Source organism: Thermobia domestica, chromosome 11, assembly GCF_964235325.1.
Source record: "Thermobia domestica chromosome 11, izTheDome1.hap1.1, whole genome shotgun sequence".
NCBI lineage: Eukaryota > Metazoa > Arthropoda > Insecta > Zygentoma > Lepismatidae > Thermobia > Thermobia domestica.
In genome coordinates this window covers 190,319,377-190,341,859 of record NC_137464.1, presented here as the reverse complement: position 1 = coordinate 190,341,859, position 22,483 = coordinate 190,319,377, and the positions used below count along the sequence as shown (strand labels likewise).

General features: G+C 38.3%; 1 protein-coding gene across 1 annotated transcript in view; it reads right to left on the bottom strand.

Moving 5' to 3' along the window:
* LOC145664615 (ras-related protein Rac1) overlaps positions 1-22,483 on the bottom strand; it is a 122,849-nt gene that overhangs the window by 31,079 nt on the left and 69,287 nt on the right. Inside the window, exon 2 of the mRNA XM_081731433.1 lies at positions 29-100. Within this exon, the coding sequence (XP_081587559.1) occupies positions 29-100 (72 nt within the window). The remainder of the gene's footprint in view (positions 1-28; positions 101-22,483) is intronic.

The window sequence follows — 22,483 nt, the reverse complement described above, 5'->3', positions numbered from 1 at the left end:
ATCACAACATAATATTGCGCATACTTACACTGTTGGTATGTATTCTCCAGGAAAGGCATTTGTTGTGTAACTGATAAGTAAGCATGTTTTACCAACAGCACTGTAAAAGAAGAGGAAAAATTAGAAACATGTTATCTGAAATTAACTAACATCACATAATAAAATAATTGATATATGCTTAACTTTAAAATAGGTAATTTTAATCACGATAAAATTACTTTCAAATATGAAAACGACGAAATTTCATTCCCTTACGTAATCTTTCAGTAATTAGTAATTTGGAAATGACACTTGTGATGAAAACTGACTAATGTAAGCAATGCAGTAAAAATGAAAACTTTATTTTAGAGAGAGGAAAAGCATGACCATGTCCAATGTTTATAGCTATACAGCTGAAAAAGTAAGAACTCCAAAAATGCTGGCTGCTAAAACAAATGCTACACAAGGAAGTAAATTATTCTCGAAGAACTATATCCTGTCAGGTCATTACACGTGTTTGTGACAAAACAAGATTATCTGGTTTGATATAAAGAAACACATTGCGGAAAAATAGTTTAAACGAAAAAGTATGGCAGAAATTTGAATTTCTCAACTGAGAGGAAAACAGACATAGCGTCGTTGTTTACACTCGCTCATACAAGGATTTCTCGTTATATGGAATTCCGTCTTTTTTCCTCGAACTGTTGTTACAGAAAATTTGAAAGCAACTTTGTTTATTCGGCCCGCTTCGCACGGAAGAGTTCATGGAAAGTTTCCAAATGTGTTAACTGAACTCCGTGTTCTAAACTAGGTTGCTCTAAGATATATAGTGATGACTCAAAAGTTTATGCAATAAATAGATTTTCTTCATTCAACATCAAATTCTATCGCATTCACGAAAATAGCACATAATTAACAAGAAATGTTTCGGTTTTCTTTCCATTATTCGTTCCCACTAATTAAACTTCTATGTCCAGCAATACTACCTACTTCATTTTCTTAAAGGAACATGGAAAGCCAAAAGATAACTTTGTTTAAAGGAACCGAGGTGAGAGTGAGTTATCTCTATCCTTTATGAAAACTGAGAAATCCAAAGCACACACAAATGTATGGCACTTGAAATAATATATTTTAGTGTACATCAACGAAAAGGATTCTTTTGTAGGTAACATACATGTCTGAACATAGCGGCAAAATGAGTTTCTCCAATTTCGTTCACTGCAGAGATGATTGGTCCATTCTGACACACGGTACTCAGTTCGAGTCAGAGGGAGATTAGTGACACACGGTACTCCTAGTGAATGAGAGAGATTAGAGCGATTTCAAACAATGAATGTATAGATCCCATGCTCTTCTATCAATTTCAGAGTGTGACTAATTTTTGCACCAATTTCGATAGTGTCTTCTATTGTTCATTGTCCAGAACTTTTACGACGGCATGAACGGCTATCAAATAGATTTAGGACGATAATGAATACAGAACTCCCACGATAATACATTTCGATATGTCAATTTTGATGCAATTATATTTATTTTGTAATACGTAACCCATTTAACAAAGTGTAGTACTGTGTAGTACAAGTCGTACAAGTACTATATGCTGTTGGTAGAAAAACAGGTCAGGCCAAAACGCTAACATAACCCTATTGCAATATACAAAGTTACAGAGCCCACTATTTATGTTTAGGAAAACAATTGAATGCTGAATACATGTTGAACGTATTTTATGTTTTCACAGTAAAGCCTACAGTATACTGTTACTGCAGACAAAATAGTACTCATATTGAGTTTCATTCCTTAAGCGAGAGTTCCTCGTTTCCCTTCAATACGACGGGAATTTGGTCATTCATAACCTCCTGTCATCTCTAACGAGGATAACTCATAGCAAGGTTTCTCAACCGCTGTGTCGCGAGATTTTCAATGTTTTCTAAGATTTTCCGCAAAGAAATTATTTTTGGAAGAAAATAAAACTTTATCGCCAATCGACTTATATCTCTGATGGTATATTTCTTTCTCATATTCCTGCTTAAGAGTCATAAGTTTCTTGTTTTATGTTAATATGTTTCTATTCAAGACTCCTACTAGTTTCCTTGTGAGATTTATTTCTCATAGTCGTTCCATATTAAAAAGAGAAGTGTGTTTTTGCACCTAGGAAAGAAATCACATGCAGGTATGTCGCGAAAGTTTGAAACGTACTTTGGCATGTCCCAAAGAAAAACGGTTGAGAAACGCTAGTTAAGAGTTTACTGAAATCTCTGATCCCGCCCAGGCCTTTATGTAGGCTAAGGCCTACCACTCACTGGCGACAAAACAGTTGCGCAACGATCTTGACGCTGTCGCCTACAGTCAGCAAGTTCATAGCGACCGAACATTTTTGTTGCCACACCCTCGCTCACTGGCGACAGCAACAGAAAAGTTGCCGGGCATTTGACTTCACAACTTGGCGGGATTGGACACAGTACGATGGACTTCGAAGAATGTGCTATTGTTTGTGCGCTAAAGTTGAATTTAAGAAGGAAGAAAAGAAAAGGAATACTGGGTACATCCTATATACAGTGAGAGATTGCTGAAGGGAAAATTTTACACGCTACATAGTGATTTGGTCAATTATCCCTCGAAGTTCTTTAGCTACTGTTGAATGAATGTGATTACCTTTGATGAACTGCTGTCTCTAGTAGCACCAGCAATAACAAAGATAACCACAAACTTCAGACTAGCTGTACCACCTCAAGAAAGGGTAATAGTGACATTAAGGTAAACATGTAGTATGTGCGTATTAGATTGACTTACCCGTAAAATAATCGTTAATAATAATCAGACCGCCTAATGACATTGGTCCATTTAGTTGTACTGCGAAATCAGATTCAAAATCTAATAGTGGTCGGTGGTAAAGCGTTCACCTCCGGTGCATAGAGTCCCTGGTTCGATCGCAACTCGCGCTAAGTGGGGTTTGTGGTGGACAAACACCTTGTGCACGGGTTTTCCCATTTCCTCCCAGTTTCTTCACTCTGCCATCTCATTTATTCTCATCATCACTGTCTTCATTAGTCTACCCGGCATAACCATGGAACATAAAACTCGAAGGTTTCATTTTCATTTCAAAATTTAATCGTCTCCTGTGTAAACACCTGTTATTTTTTCTTGGCTGGAAAGCTCATTCCAGTTTCTTACAATAGCGAAACACACTTCCACAATTTCGGGGTGTTTCTCTATTTCAATTTTTTATTGTCTTCAACACTAATTAAAGACATACGTACATGTATTAGCTTCCATTGCGAACACTTCTTTTCACGCGCTACACACGGAACGAACTGTTATGTGAAAAAACTTGTAGAAAACTCTTTCTCTCTCTCTGCTTGGAGGTACAGTTGTACCTCGGCAACTTTTCTGTCGCCGTCGCCGCAGTGAGCGGACCCCCATAAGACTCAATGCATTTAGCCAGAGCAACAAGATAGTTGCTCAACAAAATGTTGCCAGTGAGCGGTAGGTCTAAGTATTAAGTTCCACGAAGCACTCAAAAACAACAAAAGAAAATCTAGTAGCATTTTGTATTGCGAAAACCGATTTTTGCACTAGCCGACGGACGACAATTCTCAAACTTCATGACCTATAAATAATAAGCTATGAAATACTGATTTCCCTACAAAATAAAATTAATTCGATGACAGAGAGTTGAGTTTAAAATAATACACATAAGTACATATGAATCTACAGTAGAGTTTTGATGCCTGTATATGTTATCAATTTTGTTGGCGGAACGATGAGAGATGAAACCCTTATCTGAAAAACAAACAAGAGGCAGACATAAAATGACGCAATAACGTGTTGAAAGCTCCAGCTGCAAATTTTGTGGATCCACGTTGGCACTTCAAGGCTCTGTGATGCATATTTGCCAGCACATTTTATATATTCCACAAATAGCCACCAACCCACTTTAACTTTGCAAGCGTTATAACTACATATGATAGCACAGAATTTTGGTCCACTGAACAGAAGTATAAAATATATGTAAAGTACCCAAAATGTTTTCTGAGCAATAAAATATCCTCAACCTGCATTTACTCACGAAATAAATATGCCGATATCTAAATTAATATTTGGATACACACACATCGCATAAATCTAAGTGTATTTTAATTTACTTCTCTACACTGATTTTAAATACGATGATCAAACTCCTTGAATAATGTGCTTCCCCTGAAGAAAATAGCATTCAATTTTTCAAATCAAATATTCTGACATAAATGTACTAAAACTTTAATTTACGTACAGCGTCTGAAGATCTTACCACTCCTCTAAAGCGACGTGAGTCTTAGCAAGGAACAGCTGACCAAAGAAATGCATACTCTCGGATAATTTTCCTGTTAGTATCTTCTGAATTATCGTAATCAGTCATGCAATGGTTTCTTGACTAATTAGGGTACTAAGAAGGACATCCACACAGAGCTATTTGCTCCAAATATACGTAGTACGACTTCATAAACGTCATTTAGTACATTCGCATCAGTTTATCCATTTTAACAATACTTGTCCTTGAAGCTGGCTATCGTAATCAGCACTTATATTTCATAGCTATACTTTTTTGTGTGTATGTGTGATTTAGTAAAAATGGGGAGACCTCCTTAAAGTGTAAGACTACTTGTACCGTTGACTTCTCAATTAGAAGGTGAGCACGCTACCGCGATGTCAGTAAAGTTGTTAATTCTGATAGACGACCTTCTGTAGTTTAACTACTGTTTGTAATTTGACAACATGAATGTAATAGAAGTTTCGTACATAAAGCGTTATCCTTACTTTTATTAGTACAACCTAAGATACTTTACATCATAAAGCACGAAGTTACCAAACTTGCACATGTGAAATTAAGAAGTGATAAATGTTCGTTTGAACAACATAAAATTATCTTCCAGGCTCCAACTGCTGGACCACCTACTCAACGAGTATGTGACAAAAATAGTCGACCCCCTTACATCGAAATACGAATTTCTTGCCATCACGACCTCCATCTGCATCCCAAGACAAGCAGGGCGGGCAGTGTCTAGGGGTATTTTTTTTCTCCATATTTTCATCAACATGCAACGTTGTAAATGTATTCCGTGCACATAAGTAAATTGAAGTAAATAATGAAAGTACGAACGCTAATTTTTCTATTCGAAGAAAAAAAAGTTTCTCGAAATTAGTATTTTCCAGTTTCAACTCTATATTTTATTTTAATTTTGTATCATGACAGTTCAAGTATATTTTGGCTAACTGGGTGGGAGTTTAATGTCCCCTTTCAACATCAGTAACTGAAAGTAGGGTGACTAGAAGTACTGATTTTTGCAGTACAGTACTGTTTTTCAAAGGGCGGTCCATCGTGTTTCAAAAAGACTTTTTTTTTTTTTTTTAAAAAAAGACATTTCTCGATTTTTTAGATGTCCTGTGAGATCTCCTGATGTAATTTATTTACAATACTTTAATGTTTTATTTATTCACAACATATCGACTCTCAGGCACCCTTTTTCTGAATGATAAACCGCTGCTTTACTTCAACACTTCTCAAAAGATTACTGTTAGGAAAGAGAACAATCAACAAACTATTATTTTGCAATATATTGTTATTACTGGGAAGGCCTTGTTGAGATGTTGGTAAAGCGGGAAAGGTTACAATAGTGACACTAACCAAAGTAGGAGTTTCCTCGTGCCAGTCTTTTCCATTCATTTCTTAAAATAATCTCACGCTACGAAAATCAATTTTAAAGAATAAATTTTTAGCCTTACACGAAGTTTCACTGTACGCTCATAAAAATAAACCACAAGCAAGGGCGCCGATTTCTCTGTAAATGGGGGGAGGGGAATTTAGATGCAGAAGGTAGGTGTATATATATATATATATATATATATATATATATATATATATATATATATATATATATATATATATATATATATATATATATGATTTGAAGACAAATTGTACTCAAATTATGCCAAATATTGTATATTCATAAATACAAAAGGGGGCCCGCACGAGCTCCCAGCCCCCCAGGATCGGCGCCCTTGATCACAAGTGCACATGTTAATTACGTGTCTAATTACATTGGAGATGAAATTATTTGATTATAATGCAAATGAATTTGATTCGTCCATTTGTGACTTACGATATGGAGTATTTTCGCTTCCTTCAGTAGTTTTATTTGTCTAAATACATTGGTGTGAACTGACAAGAGATAATTCTTTATAGTTTAATTCTATTTTTTTTAAACTGTTTTTGTTGACACTCCATCGAATTGTTTTAAATTGTTTCAACACTCGTATTTGACATTCATGAAAGTATTGGGAGTTATGTTGAATTTCTTCAATATTTTTGTTGAGTACCTTTTTTGCAAAAACAAAAATGAATGATTACCTTTAGGTTAACGTTAAATGAAATAAAGACATGCGTATTCTGATGCACAGCTATTATATACTATTAGGGTCTATGCTTGTGTCCTACTTTTCGCATGTCAAAATCTGGTCACCGTAACTAAAAGTAATGAAGAATATAACAAATGTAGAAAATAAGCAATACAGTATGTATAACACTTAATTTCTAAAACTTTTTTCTTATAGACTACAAATTTCGGTGTGTCGTTTATGACGTCAATTGTTGCGCACCCAAATTTGTGCACTGTACGAAATATCTTGAAAACAATAATTAGTTCACATAATAGGTCGTTTTGTAGATACTAACTGGCTTACCTTCTACATTTTGATAATTTTCATTGCCTTTCAATTATTTACTAAAATTCAAAATAGTGGGAGTAAGCTTAGGAAAGACATTTAATGTGGGATTCGCACCTTTGGTATGGGAGACCCGCGTTCGATTCCCGGCGGGAGCTCATGTGGTTCGGATTCCACGTTAATCAGTAGGTCCACGTCTCATATAGCCTAGCTGCTGAACAGGACGCTAAACTTAAAATCAACTCAACTCGATCTATATAGGCTTCCACCAGACAGAAATCGGTAGCACCAAAGTGAGGAAGCTACCATGTAGGCACAAGGGAGTCGTCGAAGCGTATTTTGAATATATTTATGTAGCAAACTGAGCAGGTAAGAAGTAATTGCGTAATTTATGTGCTTGCCACTACTAGTCATTTTCTTTGCATAATTATATCATACTTTCCTTCCTTAACATGAGACACAAGTGGAGTTTGCGTACTCTTCCTAGTGTCCGCATAGACATGGACGCGATACCGCGAAACGTCAGGAGATTTTTGCGAAACGAGACTTAAGTCTAGTTTCGCAGAATTCTACACCCATAAATAAACACACACAAACATCTTAACACTGTAGAATTAGTTGACTTAAATTATATACGTAGGTACATTTTGTTAACGTTTTGACGAAGCATCGTAACTTTTCATCGAAATTGAGATAAGATTATTATATGCATAGGTGTATATACACACTTGTATTACATGTAAGGTACTGTCTGTGCCTTACTTATTCTCCTAATTCGTTTTAGATGAAGGGACGTACGTGAAAATACGTTCATTCTTTGAATCATGAAGGCAATATTAAAAGAAGATATTTCTATGACCAAGCGCAGAATATTTTGGAAAGTAGCACACATTTTAACTGTTAATGGTCTTTCACCAGGGTTGACTGATTTAAAATAAATAAATTATATTATGGGTGAACACGAAAGATGTGCACGAACTCCGGGAGGTGATTCTTGACATCAAAAGAAGACAAAGTCCTCTTGCAAGCTGTCAAATTCCACATCATGTACGAGTGACAGGGGTGCCAACTTAAAATCGAAAAGCGAACCATATATATAAGGTGTACTTAACAACCTCCGGAGGTGATTCCTGACACCGAGGTAAAAAAAAAAAAAAAAAAAAAAGGGTCCTATGAACATACAGCATAATGACAGAGTTAGCAAGACTTAAAAGCGTGAAAACTACGTTCGAAGCAGTAGATATCCAAAACCAACAAGTTTAGAGATGGCAGTTTGGCTGTGTCGCTGGTGTTCAAAACGCTACAGTACAGGGGTGCGGTCATTGTGTTGTACGTGTTAAATAGAATAAATGGCACTGCTCGACTAAAATATGATGTGTGAACAGGCCGACATGCTATTCATGCACTGTCGTGGAGATGGCAATGGGTGTGAAGCAACACAACTAACAAGAGCCTTTTTTTTTTCTTTAACAGACGCCAACCATCACGCAGGATGCTTGCAGCAATTTATTGGCGCGTGTGTAAAACATGAACCGTACTACCTGCCCATTTGGATGCTGGTCGACCCTATCGTGTACTACAAACAAACACCTGTTATGGACGAACATGTGTTAGAAGCTGTGGACAATAAGCCGAGTACAAATAAGAAGGAACTTAACCGTGAAAAGGATGTTGGTCACATGACTGTATGGTTGCGTTACATGAAAATGCCTTGTACCAATATCACCTGCAAAGGGTACAAGGACTGACAGAAACAGATTTTCAACCAAATGAAGCATTCTGTCAATAGTTCATTCAACAGATCACTACCATCATGCTTTCAGGCATCAGACCTCACTGACGAGACCACGTTTGGAAAGAATGGTATCGTCAACATGCATAACATACACACGTGGGCAGATGCACATACCCTTGATATGGTTGTCACTGATCATCAACACCAATTTAGACAAGGTATGGTGTGGTATTGTTCACGATCAACTGGGTAGCTCATACATGTCACGCCGAAGACTGAATGGAGCACAGTATTTGACCTTCATGTATGATACATTGCTCGAATTAATGGAAAACGTTCCCCTAGCGATTCGCTACTTGTAGTACATGCATGATGGGGCTCCCGCTCACTTCAATGTGGATGTCCAGCTGAACAAGTTCTCAAGACGCTGGATCGAACGTGCCGGTCCAGTGCATTGGCCTGAATTCACTGGATTTTTCTCTGTGAGAACACATTAAAAGTGTGTGGTGTATACTATTCCTGTCAACGATATCAACGAGTTGGAATATATTATCCATAACACCTGTGCAACTGTTCACCATGATCCGGAGTTTTCATGCATACACTGTCGTTCATGGCAAACACTTTGAACATCTGTAATATGCACGATGAACGTACATTTGTCTCTCTCTCTCTGCACGAAAATATCTACCGTTACGAACTTGCTTTTCCTACGCTTTCAGCCCTCGGTAACTGTCAATATATCCAATATATGTATGTCCGATATACTATATGTTCGTAGGACCTTTTTTTTTTGTTTATCTCTGTGAGGAATCAACTCCCGATGTTTGTTACATTAGTTAAGTTAAGCCCTGTATATATTTAAATCTATGATTTAAATCAATTTATTTTGTTTAAAACATAAATAATAAGCAGTATTTATGACCATTCTTGGACACTAATCGAATGTCAGTTTGAAATTAACGTCTTAATTAGTACTTTGTAAAAGAAGGAATTTAATAATGCAAATTTAAACAAAATATATACTTTTTAAAAAGGATTAAATTTACTGAACCATGAATGTATGACAATATACTTAATTTAATCATTTCATATTGTACAGGAGACTTGAGAAGGAAGCTTGAATACATCTAATATTCAATACTTCAAGCTGGGTTTTTATCATGTCTGACTAAAAATGCGTATCCTAAGGAAGGGGAGGATTTAAAATTTATGACAAAAATAAAAGATCTGAGGAGCCTGTCAAGTTAGGAAGATGTAGCTCGGTATATAAGCTCATCATTAAATATAATATGACACGCGTCCCAACGCTTTCGAAATTTCCACTTCTAAAGAGAGAAGCGGGATTTCCCCCACCCCTCCCAACCACATTCAAATCTACGAGTTCATTACAAGAAAACAGTTGAAATAAAATTTTTGAACATAGCACTTGGCTAGAGTAGGGATTTCATCATCACTTTCATAAAAGCGTATCCTAAGGGGAGAAGGATGTTTAAAGTGTATGCCAGAAACATATCTAGTATCTCACGTTCTGAAGACTTCGAACTTTATACATAAATTCTTTATGAGAAACACGTGGACAGTACCTCAACCAATGACATGAGCTATGCTTGTGTAGATGAGTGTATTTGTGTGGAGAGAACTAGAACAGTACGCTCTATATCAGCTGAGCTGGGACTACCATATGGTGTTTTGCAGAACACTGGTTAATGTCCTTAACCCGGCGGCACTGGCGCCTGGTCTCAAAGACCAATTTGTTAAATTTTAAATCTTTACCTCAATTTTTTTTTTTTGATAATTTTATTTTGTATTACGTATATTAAACAGCTTTAATGCGATTTTCAATACAAATGTTACATTTTAGTGTATTTTTGAAAAAATTAAAGAATTATGAAAAATATGGTAGAATTACAAAACAGGTGGCACGGGTCTGTGAGACTTGGCGCCAGTGCCGGTGTGTACAGGAAAGCGAGAAATGGGTGCTACGGGCATTATTCGAGAACAACCAGAATTGCAACGTCGCTGAATATTCTGTAGCGTTACGAAGTGGATTGAGAAAAATTTCTACACCTGATAGTGAATTAGTGATGTAACACTTGTATCTGTTTAATCTATCAAAGAAACCATCCATGGAATGGAAGCATATACCTTCTCCCCGGAAAAAGACATTCATAGTGATTGTTTTCTTCATTAAAGTTTTGTAGACTGTATTCTGTGACGTATTAGCTGTGATCGACTGTTAGGAACAGGGAGAAACTGAATGCTGAAAGGCATTGAAGGATATTTCTGAAGTTGCGAAATGCTATCAGATGAAAATTTCCTGGTCTCTTTGCTGTGGTGTGGTTCTTCTGGATGATAAAAGGGAAACCCCATTCATCACAAAAAAATGTTTAATGTACTCAGTGTTTACGATGGGAACCACTAGAGTACGTTTCTATAATCCTGACTAGGGAGGCCAAAATTTTCCGGAATTCGGATATCGGAAAAATTATTTTCTGGAATAGGAAATTTCACTTTCCGGATTTCGGAAAAAATTCGGAATTTTTTCAACATCGGAATTTTTCCGATTTTACTTTCCGGATTCCGGAAAGTAAAATTCTGAAATTAGCCATCTCTAAGTCCTGACCTATGCCCTAGTGACTTTCAATTTTTCCCTGCTCTAAAGCAGAACATGACTGGCCATCATTATCTGATATATGATGTCAAAACCGGTGTCTCACGATGGCTACGAGAATTTGATGCGGATTTCTGTGCAACCAGTATGGAAAACCTTATCTACCGGTCACAAGAGCTTGAATAAACATGACGATTACATCGAGGACTATGATGAGTGTCTTCTATCATCAAGTGTATTGATTTTCCACCTGTCTCACACAAGCCATAATAGCTTTGGAACCTTTCTTTTCCCGATTATCCCTAATATTGAGCATATGTTAATATCAGTAAATTTATATTTTCAGATTAGTATTAATGGAAGATTTTTATTAAGAATATTACTAAATTATTAAGAATTTTAATTGAAGGCTATCAACAAAATTTTATAATACATGTTTAATTCTAACAGAATACATGACATTTACTTTATTAAACTGTATAATCAATTTGTGCAATCTAGTTTGAGACTTTCAACTAGTAATACGCAACTTAAGTTTTTTTTTTCCTTCTTGTTTTTATCTCTACTAATGTTCGATATAAGAGGACAACAGTTTGAGAAATACTGTCCTAAGTTAGAGGAGGCGAATGATAAATTTAAGTTCAATAATGATGGATAAATGAAGTAAGAACATGGAAGAACACCAGAGAACACACAAAACATGTTCAATATGAGGTTCAATGGCCTGGAATCGAAATCGGAATTATCAAATGCGGGTTGTGCCACCGTTTCCTTGCTTCCCTCTTGATCAAAGGAGATTGCATGCTTTAACAAATCCTATGATTCACCATACATTTCAATTTATGGCTAAGATCACGAAATATAATATATTGAATACGAGAATATAACAAAATTTATGAATACGACTCACAACACACTTTCATATCTTTACAGTGCCAGCTTTCTTAAGAGTACAATAATCCAGGATTGTTGAATAAAGGACAATATTTCGTGACAATATATAAATAAAATATACAGACATCTCATTTAAAATTTCGAACTCCTACCCACATTATCACTCTCCGAAAACGAAAAGAAACGCATTGCGCTTTCCGCTGCCTAAGTTATCGTATTCAAATAAACTTCGGAATATAATAACTTTGACGAAACTTTAAGAGAGGCTGTCCTCAAAGTATTTACTTGAAGAAAAAAAAAAACTGTAGGACGTTTTCATTGCTAGCTGGCTACAGCTACCATACTAAACGAAGCACTTCTTTGGCACTAAAATTTATTATTACCGTATTTTTCAAAGAAACAGACAAATAATAATAATAATAATAAAACAATGATATCACATTTGTACTGAGACGTGTATCAGGAAAGAGCAACTTTTATTATTATTTATTATTATTATTATTATTATTATTACTAGCTGAAATTCCAGTCCTATGCACGGAGAGAAATAGATTTATGCAAAATGCTTGAAAATGAATTAATTAGCACAATAACGAAGAACACCAGGAAAGATGACACGCAAGCAAACAATAACTTTATGAAATATGAGAATAAAGAAATGAGAGAAATATATCAAGTTCTGTCTCTGTCACTTCCTGGGCCAACTAATGTGATTTTTTCTTGCCTAAATTTAGGCTTTGAGCCTTCGATGTTGCTGTCTGTGTCCATTCCAAAGGATGAGTGAAATAAATAACAAAGAGTGACACCTGTGGTGGTGCTCCTATTGATTCCTGAGCCACGTTTTCTAAGTCAAGCTGATGTCTTACACTAATGATAATTTTGTTTCACAGTACGTTACACTTACGGCAGCTAACTCCTAGAGTAAGTTTTTTTCTTTTCTTTGATTCATCTACCTTTCAATTAATAATCTCACAAAGGATCAATATAATAAAGAACCACTCTTTCCTCCAGCAGAACAAAGACTAGTGTATATAATATGCAAAAAAGACTCATCGTACGATTCCCAAAATTAGAATTCCAAATAGTTTATTTTTACATAGAGTGATAACCGAAATATTAATTTGTTTTATTTATTTATTTATTTATTGAGTTCATTGACTTGCATGTAAACTATATGAGACTGAACTAATACTGAAAGATAAGGATAACGTGAAATCACAAGAAATCTGCGGGATAGGGAAAATTCTGATTAAGAAATATGACATCTTCAATTACGCTTTGCTCATCGTTTTCCTTCCATAAGCCAATATATACAGAATGAGATACTGGAAAACTCATCAGAAGCATCTGCGTAGTTGTCGATGACAATCAGAGAATGTTGCCCAGCAAAACAGAGAACACGAATCTGGTTACTTTACTTACGGAGGAAATAATTTTATACCTCAAATTTGTGTTAAATTTGAATTACATCACACTCCAAATTTATTCATTATTTTGTCCAGAAACGACACTTACCTGAGTATTCAGATATAATAAAACACCAGGTATACGGAAAGGGGGAAAAATTTCCATGTACAAATGTGCAGAAATATTTACAATATTCTACGGCCACAAAATTTTGTTTGTGTAGCTATTTAGAAAAAAAAATCATTTTTAGTGATTTTATTATAATGGTGATGTATTTTAAATGCTATAGAATATTCAAGTCCGAGCAGAAAAACTTGCCCACGAGCTTTCACGCCGAGAATGGACTGAAACAAGGAACGCTGTCGCTATTATATTAAATTTTATTTTGCACCACGCTATAAGAAAAATCGAAGACAGCAACCAGGGCCTAGAGCTGAATGGTATTCACCAGCTTATGGCAGCTGTCTGCATGGGCTCGGGCCGTAAATTTTCAAATGTACAACCATATTTCTCGAGCCTTTTCGGGCTTAACTTTGTAAATATACTGCACAATATTAATTGAACCGTTCTTTCTGGAGAACTTTTAAAGCACAACTGAGAAATTAAACCTACAATTGCTGTAAATAAAAATAAAATTTTGCGTTAATTATTGAGTTTCTGTAATTCGGGCTTATTTCGGGCTCATTTGATTATCACACGAAATCGGGCCTAAATGCTAGAACATTTTGGACTACGGTTGGGCCTCACTTTATGAATTCACGGGCCAGGCTGGGCTAAAAATTCCGGCCTGTGCAGACCTCTAGCTTATGGCGCGTACTGATGATGTAAATCTGATGGGAGATGATAGGAGAACAATAGAAAGAAATGCAGAGGTCTTATTAAACGATTGCAGGGACATGGGTTTAGAAGTGAATGCAGAGAAAACTAAATACATGGAAGTTTGTCGGAATCGTAATAACGCAAATTATGGATGCGTCAAAATATTAAATAATATTTCGACAAAGTAGATACTTTCAAATATCTTGGATCGATGTTAACAGATCAAAACTATATCTACGAAGAAATTAACTGTCGACTGAAAGCAGGATATTCACGTTACTATTCAGTTCAAAATCTTTTGTCGTCGCGAATTCTGTTGAGGAATTTGAAGCTTAAAATACATAAAACGATAACCATCCTTACTATGCTGTATGGTTGTGAAACATGGTCGCTTACTCTGAGTGAAGAATGCAGGCTGAAATTATTTGAGAATAAGGTCCTGAGACGAATATTTGGATCCAAGAGGAATCGGAACGGTGGAAACTTCATAACGAGAAACTGCATAATTATATCGTTTACCAAACATTGTTAGGGTCATCAAATCCAGCGAGGCTCAGATTGTCATGCACCAAGAATGGAAGAATGTAGAAACGCTTTGAAAGTTTTAACGGAAAATCCAATCGGAAAACGACTGTTAGGAAGACACAGGCGCAGATAGGAGGACAATATTAAGATTAATCTAAGAGAAATACAAAGTAGAAACTGGATCCAATTGGAAAAGGACAAGTGAATTGACAACGTTTGTGAATTAAACCTTCGGGTTCCACAGACCATCGAGTTATAGAATAATTATGCATAGGCAAGTGGGTGGAATAGGAGGTTATATCTAGATCTTCTAGATGAAATGTGAAAAGATCTTCCGAGTACGTGAAGGTAATATATTTCAGGCTTTAATAGCTTGCTGAGGAAATTTAATTCTGCAACTATTCTTATGCTATTTAGTTTATAAATTGAACCTATAACTAAGTTCAGGATAATCAAAACCGGAGGTAATTTATATTGATCTTAAAGCAAAGCAATTTATCAAGGTTTTCTGGATTACTTTGATCTGGTCAATTTTGTTACTGACCCAGTTTTCTCTTTGTTTCAGGTGAACTAAAATGGGTCTGACACGTGAACAGAAGATCGAAGTCATCTTTATATCAGGGGAACGCAGCTACCGAACAATAGCAACTGACTACAACAGACGGCACCCAGACAGAGAACCGGTATCGCACAGCACGGTGGCTCACGTGATCACCAAATTCCGGGAGACGGGCTCTGTTCAAGATAGGGCACGCAGTGGGCGACCAAAGACTGCCACCAATGAGGAAACTGCAACGGCGGTTGTTGGGTCGTTTATAAAAAGTCCTAAACGAAGTACCCGTCGTGTGTCCCTAGCATGTGCAATAAGCCAATCCTCCGTTGTCCGGATATTGCACGCCAATCAGTGGCATCCTTACGAGCTGCACATGCAACATAAACTGAACGAGGATGACCCTGATCGCCGGTTGAAGTTCTGCATGTGGGCTACTGAACAACACGAACTGGATCCTGCGCTTGCCAAGGGCATACTGTTCAGCGACGAGGCGTATTTCACTTTGAATGGGGAGGTTAATCGACATAATTGTCGATACTGGTGTGACGCAAATCCGAACTGAGTTGACCCGAGTCGAGAACAAAGTCCAGCGAAGGTGATGGTGTGGTGTGGCATATGGGACACCCCATCATTGGACCATTTTTCATTTACAACACCTTAACTGCACCACAGTATCTGATGCTGCTGCAGGACCTTGTGTTCCCTGCCACACTGAACGCTGACGGCATTTTCCCATCTTATTTTCAGCACGATGGAGCCCCTCCACACTATGGAATTGGTGTCCGTGAATGGTTGGATGAACAACTGCCAGGGAAGTAGATAGGTCGCCGTGGTCCCTTGGAGTGGCCGCCCAGATCCCCTGACTTGATACTCCTTGATTTTTATCTATGGGGACATCTTAAGCAGATAGTGTATGCTGAGACAATCCGTGATTTGTGACACCTGGAGGAACGCATCCAACAAGCCTGTGACCAAATTTCAGGAGACATTCTCCTCCGTGTGCAGTCAGAGTGGTTGCGGCGACTACAGTTGTGCATTGCACGGGATGGACAACACGTAGAACATGTATTGTAGCATTCAGTATCAAGGTAATTTCCCACCTTTGAACATTAATAACTTCTAAACTGTACAAGATAGAAAAAAAATTACACCACTAAATTTCTGAGCTCAAGCTAGTGTTATTTGATGTGTCATACACCCCCCTTCCCATTAAAAAAAATTGACTTGAATCCAAAATGGCGGATTTCAAGATGGCGGCCATGAATGACACACACTCCAAAAGTTGCGGACCCTCATCAAACCTTTGTTCCAATCATCACTTTTTACTTTTCCCGTCGATTTTCAAACTTATGCAGGTGTCCACGGACTTTTGACTCACCCTGTATTTTACATATGTAAACTTGATCCTTGACATTTCCTAATTCTATTTTACGTAATTTATACTAAGGAAGAAGCAAATTAATAATTATTATACACTTGTTGAGTGTATTTCTTTATTTTACAAAATATTTAGTCTGAACAGCTACAGAACTTAACAGAATAAAGTCAGGCTATGGTCAGTCTTTGGCTCCCTTCGCTCTCGGAGGGTGGCCTCTTTCTCCCCTTTTTTGTAGAAAGTGAACATGAGCCGCCACGAAGACCAGAGACTGTGTGTGTTTTTCAGACAGTCGAAACGTGTGTGGTGGATGTATCTTGTGTCGAACTATTGTGGTCCAATACAAACATTCAGTGAGAACTTCATATACATACCTGTGTCCATTAGTGTATATTAAATATTTTGTTAATTAAATTAGCTATATTTTAACCAGGTCACGATTCATTTCTCCAAACAAACAACAAGTAGCGAGGCGCAAGGAACGTTTAGTAAATAATGGGAAATGCTTTCGTGCATGCATCCCGAACATTTGGTCCTCCAAGTGAAGCCGGATTTTGCTCTTACAAAAAATCGTCAAGACTTCAAAGGCAGAGCAATACTCTGAACTGTGTATATATGTGTGTTGGGAAGTTATGCCTTTTTAGTAGTGCTTCGAAGAAGAAGAAGAAAGAAGAAAAGTGAAATTGTAAAAAAACACCAGCGTAATTTGTGAAATGAAAAGTGATCAACGATGGAACAATTACTTGCTTCCAAAACTGTCACCAAACGCGAAATAACGCGCTTGGAGAATAAAATAAACAGTGAGTCTTTCAATAAAGCTTTAGTGAATACTTATATAGAGAAGGCAAATCAACTAGCTGATGACTGTAAGTAGCTTGTGTGAACTTGTAACCAACAGACATTTGATATGTATGACAAAGAAATAGAAACAATGCAAGACAGAGTGGACGAATTAATTGAGAAAATGGTGGTAATGAAAAATCAGAAAGTGTTTCAACATCAAATGAAAACGTAACCTCTTCAAAAGTGAGTGAAATGCGTTTACCGAAGTTGGAATTACCAACATGTGATGGTTTCTTAAGAGATTGGTTGTAGTTTCGGGATCTTTTCGTGGCATCCGTGGACAGTAATACATTATTGAGTAGAGCGCAAAAGCTTCAATATTTAAAGGCATCTTTGCGTGGTGAAGCGGCAATACTTGTAAAATCTTTGTCGGTGACCGATCAAAATTACAAAGAGGCATGGGACATAATCAATGCTCGGTACCAGAATAAACGCGAACTCGTAAATGATACGATAAAAAGACTGATTCGCCAACCATGTGGAGCAGCCGATTTACCAGCTTCTCTAAGAGGGCTTGTGGATACAACTAATGAATGTGTACGAGTTCTGAAAGTGTTCAACATTCCTGTGGAGCATTTGGATGCTATACTAGTGTACCACATAACTGAAAAACTGGATAGTGATTCACGAGAACAATGGGAGCTATCAGTTAACTCGAACGAACTTCCAACCTTCGCAGACTTATCGCAGTTTCTCAACCAGAGATTGCGCGCACTCGCGGCTTCCGCGACATGCAAATCAAATAAACTCCAGGCCCATAAATCAGCAAGTTCGTCCGGAAAGGGCAAGACAGTGGCGTATCGTGCTTCGGCAGATGTGACATGTGTTTAGTGTGGACTGCAGCACGCGCTGCATAAGTGCAAGGATTTCATTCAAATGTCAGTAGACGACAGACATTCCTTTGTAAAGGTTAAGCTTTTGTGCTTCAATTGCCTAAAAGGAACACACAAATTTGCTCAGTGTACATCAGGTGGGTGTCATCGCTGTAGAAAGCTGCATTCATACGTTACTACATTTTGACAGGAAGCCCGAAGGTGATTCTTCCTCTCAGTACGCTCAAGATGTGTCTTCTCACGTAGTAGCTGATGGGGGAACAATGACAACTGTTCTTCCTCAAGTGTTGCTGTCCACAGCAGTGGTAAAGGTTAGAAACAGCAGAAGGCAATTTCAATCTTTTCGAGCATTACTTGACTGTGCATCGGAGGTAAGTTTTGTATCTCAACGGTGTGCTCAAGCGCTGGGACTCCCAAAACGTAGTGCAAATTTAACTATTTCGGGAATAGCTTCCAGTAATGCATGCAATTCACGTGCAGTTGTAGATCTTGCTTTTAAGTCAAGATACAATAACGATGAATATTCAACAACAGCAGTGGTAGTAACAAAAGTTACCGGAGATATGCCTAGACAGGCTCTCACTAGGGTTAATGAGTGGGTCCATATTAAGGATTTGGCTGATCCGGAGTACTACAAAACAAGTGGTGTGGACATACTACTAGGTGCGGACGTGTCTCCATTACTCGTCCAAGGAGGCAAACGTATGGACTCTCAAGATGCGTCCATCGCATTGGAAACGGCACTGGGTTGGGTGTTATCGGGGAAAGTGAATTGCAGTGGTTCATCGGCAGTGTCCGCATTTCATGTGTGCTGTGATCTAGATGTTTCATTGAGGCGATTGTAGAGATCGAATAAGTACCGTTTGTGCGTCCCTTTACAGTAGAAGGGAATGGAAGAACATTTTGCGGTGACACATCGAAGAGTTAATGGTCGATATGAAGTCAGCCTACCGTTTATGACATATCACTCTGACCTCGGCTATTCTCGTCATATAGCAGTAAAACGACTCCAACAAGAGAGAAAGTTTGTACGGTGGCCTGGCTATCAGGAACAATATTGCAGGTTTATGGCAGAAAATTTAGAACTTGGTCACATGGAACCTATTTTATCAGATGAAGACAGTGTGTCCCCAACAACAAGTTGCTACCTTCCTCACCATGCCGTTTTAAAGGTGAGTAGCACAACTACTAAACTGCGTGTAGTGTTCGATGCTAGTGTAAAAACCACGACAGGTGTGTCACTGAATGAAACTCTTATGGTCGGTCCAAGATTGCAAGAGAATTTTACGTCTATTGTATTGCGTTTCCGAACTCACCGGGTGGCCCTATGTGCAGACGCAAAAATGATGTTCAGACAAATTTGCGTGAAGCAAGACGACGCAAACTTTCAACGCGTTGTGTGGAGATCGGATCCGAAACAGCCTATTCAAGACTACAGGTTGTTCACAGTCACATATGGAACCGCATGCGCACCATTAGCAACAAAATGTCTCCAGCAGTTGGCCGTCGACGAAGAACACAACTTCCCGTTAGCATCACCAGTTGTGCTTAACGATTTCTACATGGATGATTGTCTGACTGGGAGTAACTCGGTGACAGAAGCAATTCATCTACAGTCACAACTAGTACAACTGTTAGAAAAGGGAGGGTTTGAATTGCGCAAGTGGGCGAGTAATGAACCAAGCGTTTTAGAGTTCATTCCAAGTCATTTAAGAGAAACAAACGCGATAGATCCTTGGGATGATAATGATGCTATCAAGGCATTAGGAGTGCAGTGGTGTCCGTCTCAAGATACATTCTGCTTCAAAATCACCGTACCAAAGACTCGTCATAGTGTTACGAAAAGACAGTTATTGTCTGACCTGCCCAAACTATTTGATCCATTGGGGTGGCTAGCTTCTACTACCATGAAGGCCAAACTCCTCATGCAGGACATCTGGAAGCTAGGAATTGGCTGGGATGACCCTCTTCCAAGCAACATCATCAAACAATGGCATGACTATTGCGATGAACTTCCACTGCTGCAGGAAGTAAGAATCCTAAGATACACAATACAATACAAGGGAAGTCCATCTCGTTGGGTTCTGTGACGCGTCAGAGGCTGCGTATGCTGCTGTAGTGTATGTGAGATGTGCACGTAATGACGGAAGCATTGCAGTGAACACGATAAGTGAAAAAATAAAGGTGGCACCTATCAAAAGACAAACACTACCACGTCTTGAACTATGTGCTGCAGTGCTCCTGGTGAAAGTATTGGACTTCGTGTCTCAATCCCTTAAAGTCCAAATAGTCAGCACGAGTGCCTATTCTGATTCGACGGTAGCCCTTGCTTGGATTGCGTCATAGTAGATGGAAGACATTCGTGGCAAATCAAGTAAGTGAAGTGCAACAACGAAGTAGCATCAAGTGGTATCACGTGAGCAGTGAGACCAATCCTGTAGACTGCGAATCGTGGTGTTAAGACCCTCCGAGCTGATCAATCATCGATTGTGGTGGACAGGTCCAGAGTGGTTAGCAGCAAAAACAGTGCCAGCTGTAGAGGTTAACGATGAGACCCCAGATGCAGTGATTGTTGAACAAAAGACGTCGGTTGCCATAATGCACGCCAAGGCAGATATTAGCCTTCTTTCAAATTACGTACTCTTCGGTAGCAAGATTAAACCGTGTGACAGCTTGGTGCAAGGCTACACGGACCCTTGACGGCGAGTGAGTTAGAGGAAGCATTGTCTTGCTGGATTCGGATGGTACAAGAGGAGAAATTTTCTCTAGAGCTGAAATGTCTTAAAGGAAAACAGTGACGTACCAGCGCAAAGTAAATTATTTTGTCTGCATCCATTCGTAGACAATAAAGGTTTGCTTAGGGTAGGAAGACTACAAAGGGCACAAATAGACTTTGACGAGAAGCATCCTATCCTACTGCCACGGAAACATAGTTTAACCGAACTCGTGAGTGATGAGCACGTAAAAAATTTACATACTGATCCACAGCTACTTCTGTCAGTTCTTCGATAGAAGTACAGGGTACTAAGAGATAGAGATGTGCGCCAGATCGTGAGACAGTGTATTACCTGCCACAGATTTTCTCGAGTTACTACAATTCAGCTCGTGGGGTAGATTACACTGGTCCAGTGTTGTTGAAGAACACGAAGGGGAGATCTGCCAAAAACACATAAGGGATATATTGCACTGTTTTTATGCTTCAGTACAAAGGCCGTGTATATTGAACTAGTGACAGAAGCATCTACTTCAGTCTTTCTGGCTGCGCTTAAACGTTTCGTGGCGCGTAGAGGGAAGCAAAGTGACCTATATGATGATTGCGGAACAAACTTTTTAGGTGCAAACCGTGAGCTGAAGGATCTTCTGACAATAGTGACGCCGACAGAAGTTTCAAATTCAACAAGTGATTATTTGAGCTCACTTGGAATCCAGTGGCATTTCAACCCTCCAGCCTCACCCCATTTTGACGGATTGTGGGAATCCAACATCAAGTCGATGAAGTATCATCTGAAACGCATTTTAAAGAATGCAGTGCTGACACACAAAGAGATGATAACTGTGTTAGTTCAGGTGGAAGGATGTCTTAATTCGCGACCACTAACCTCCTTGTCAGCTGATCCTAGTGATCTTAGGGCCCTCATACCTGGCGATTTTTTAACTAGCAACGCATGTTAGCTCCACCACAAGCGGATTTCATAGGTACAAAGGTGAATCGCCTCAGAAGATGGCACCTGACTCAACAACTAACGCAGCACTTTTGGAGACGGTGGTCTTCCGAGTATTTATCACAACTTCAACGAAGACCAAAATGGTGCAAAGAAACTGCGAACTTCAATCCAAATGACATGGTGATCCTTCGCGAGACCAACCAACCCCCGCAACTGTGGAAACTTGGTTGGGTCGTTGAGACTCACCCAGGAAAAGATGCTACGGTACGGTGCGGTGCGTACGGTAACAGTGAAAACTTCTGACGGACTCTACAAGAGGCCGATAGTGAAGTTGTCCCTATTGCCTTTCGACGAAAGGGAGTCATCAACAATTCAATCTGAAGACAAGTAATTGATCATTTATTATGTTTATTCTAACAGTTATTTGCGTAGTATTGTAAACTTTAATATTTTTATTTCATCAATTGTCAATATTAAGATCTTCGATACTGGGATTTGTATTGAAATATGGATATATCAAGGTGGGCGGCGTATGTTGA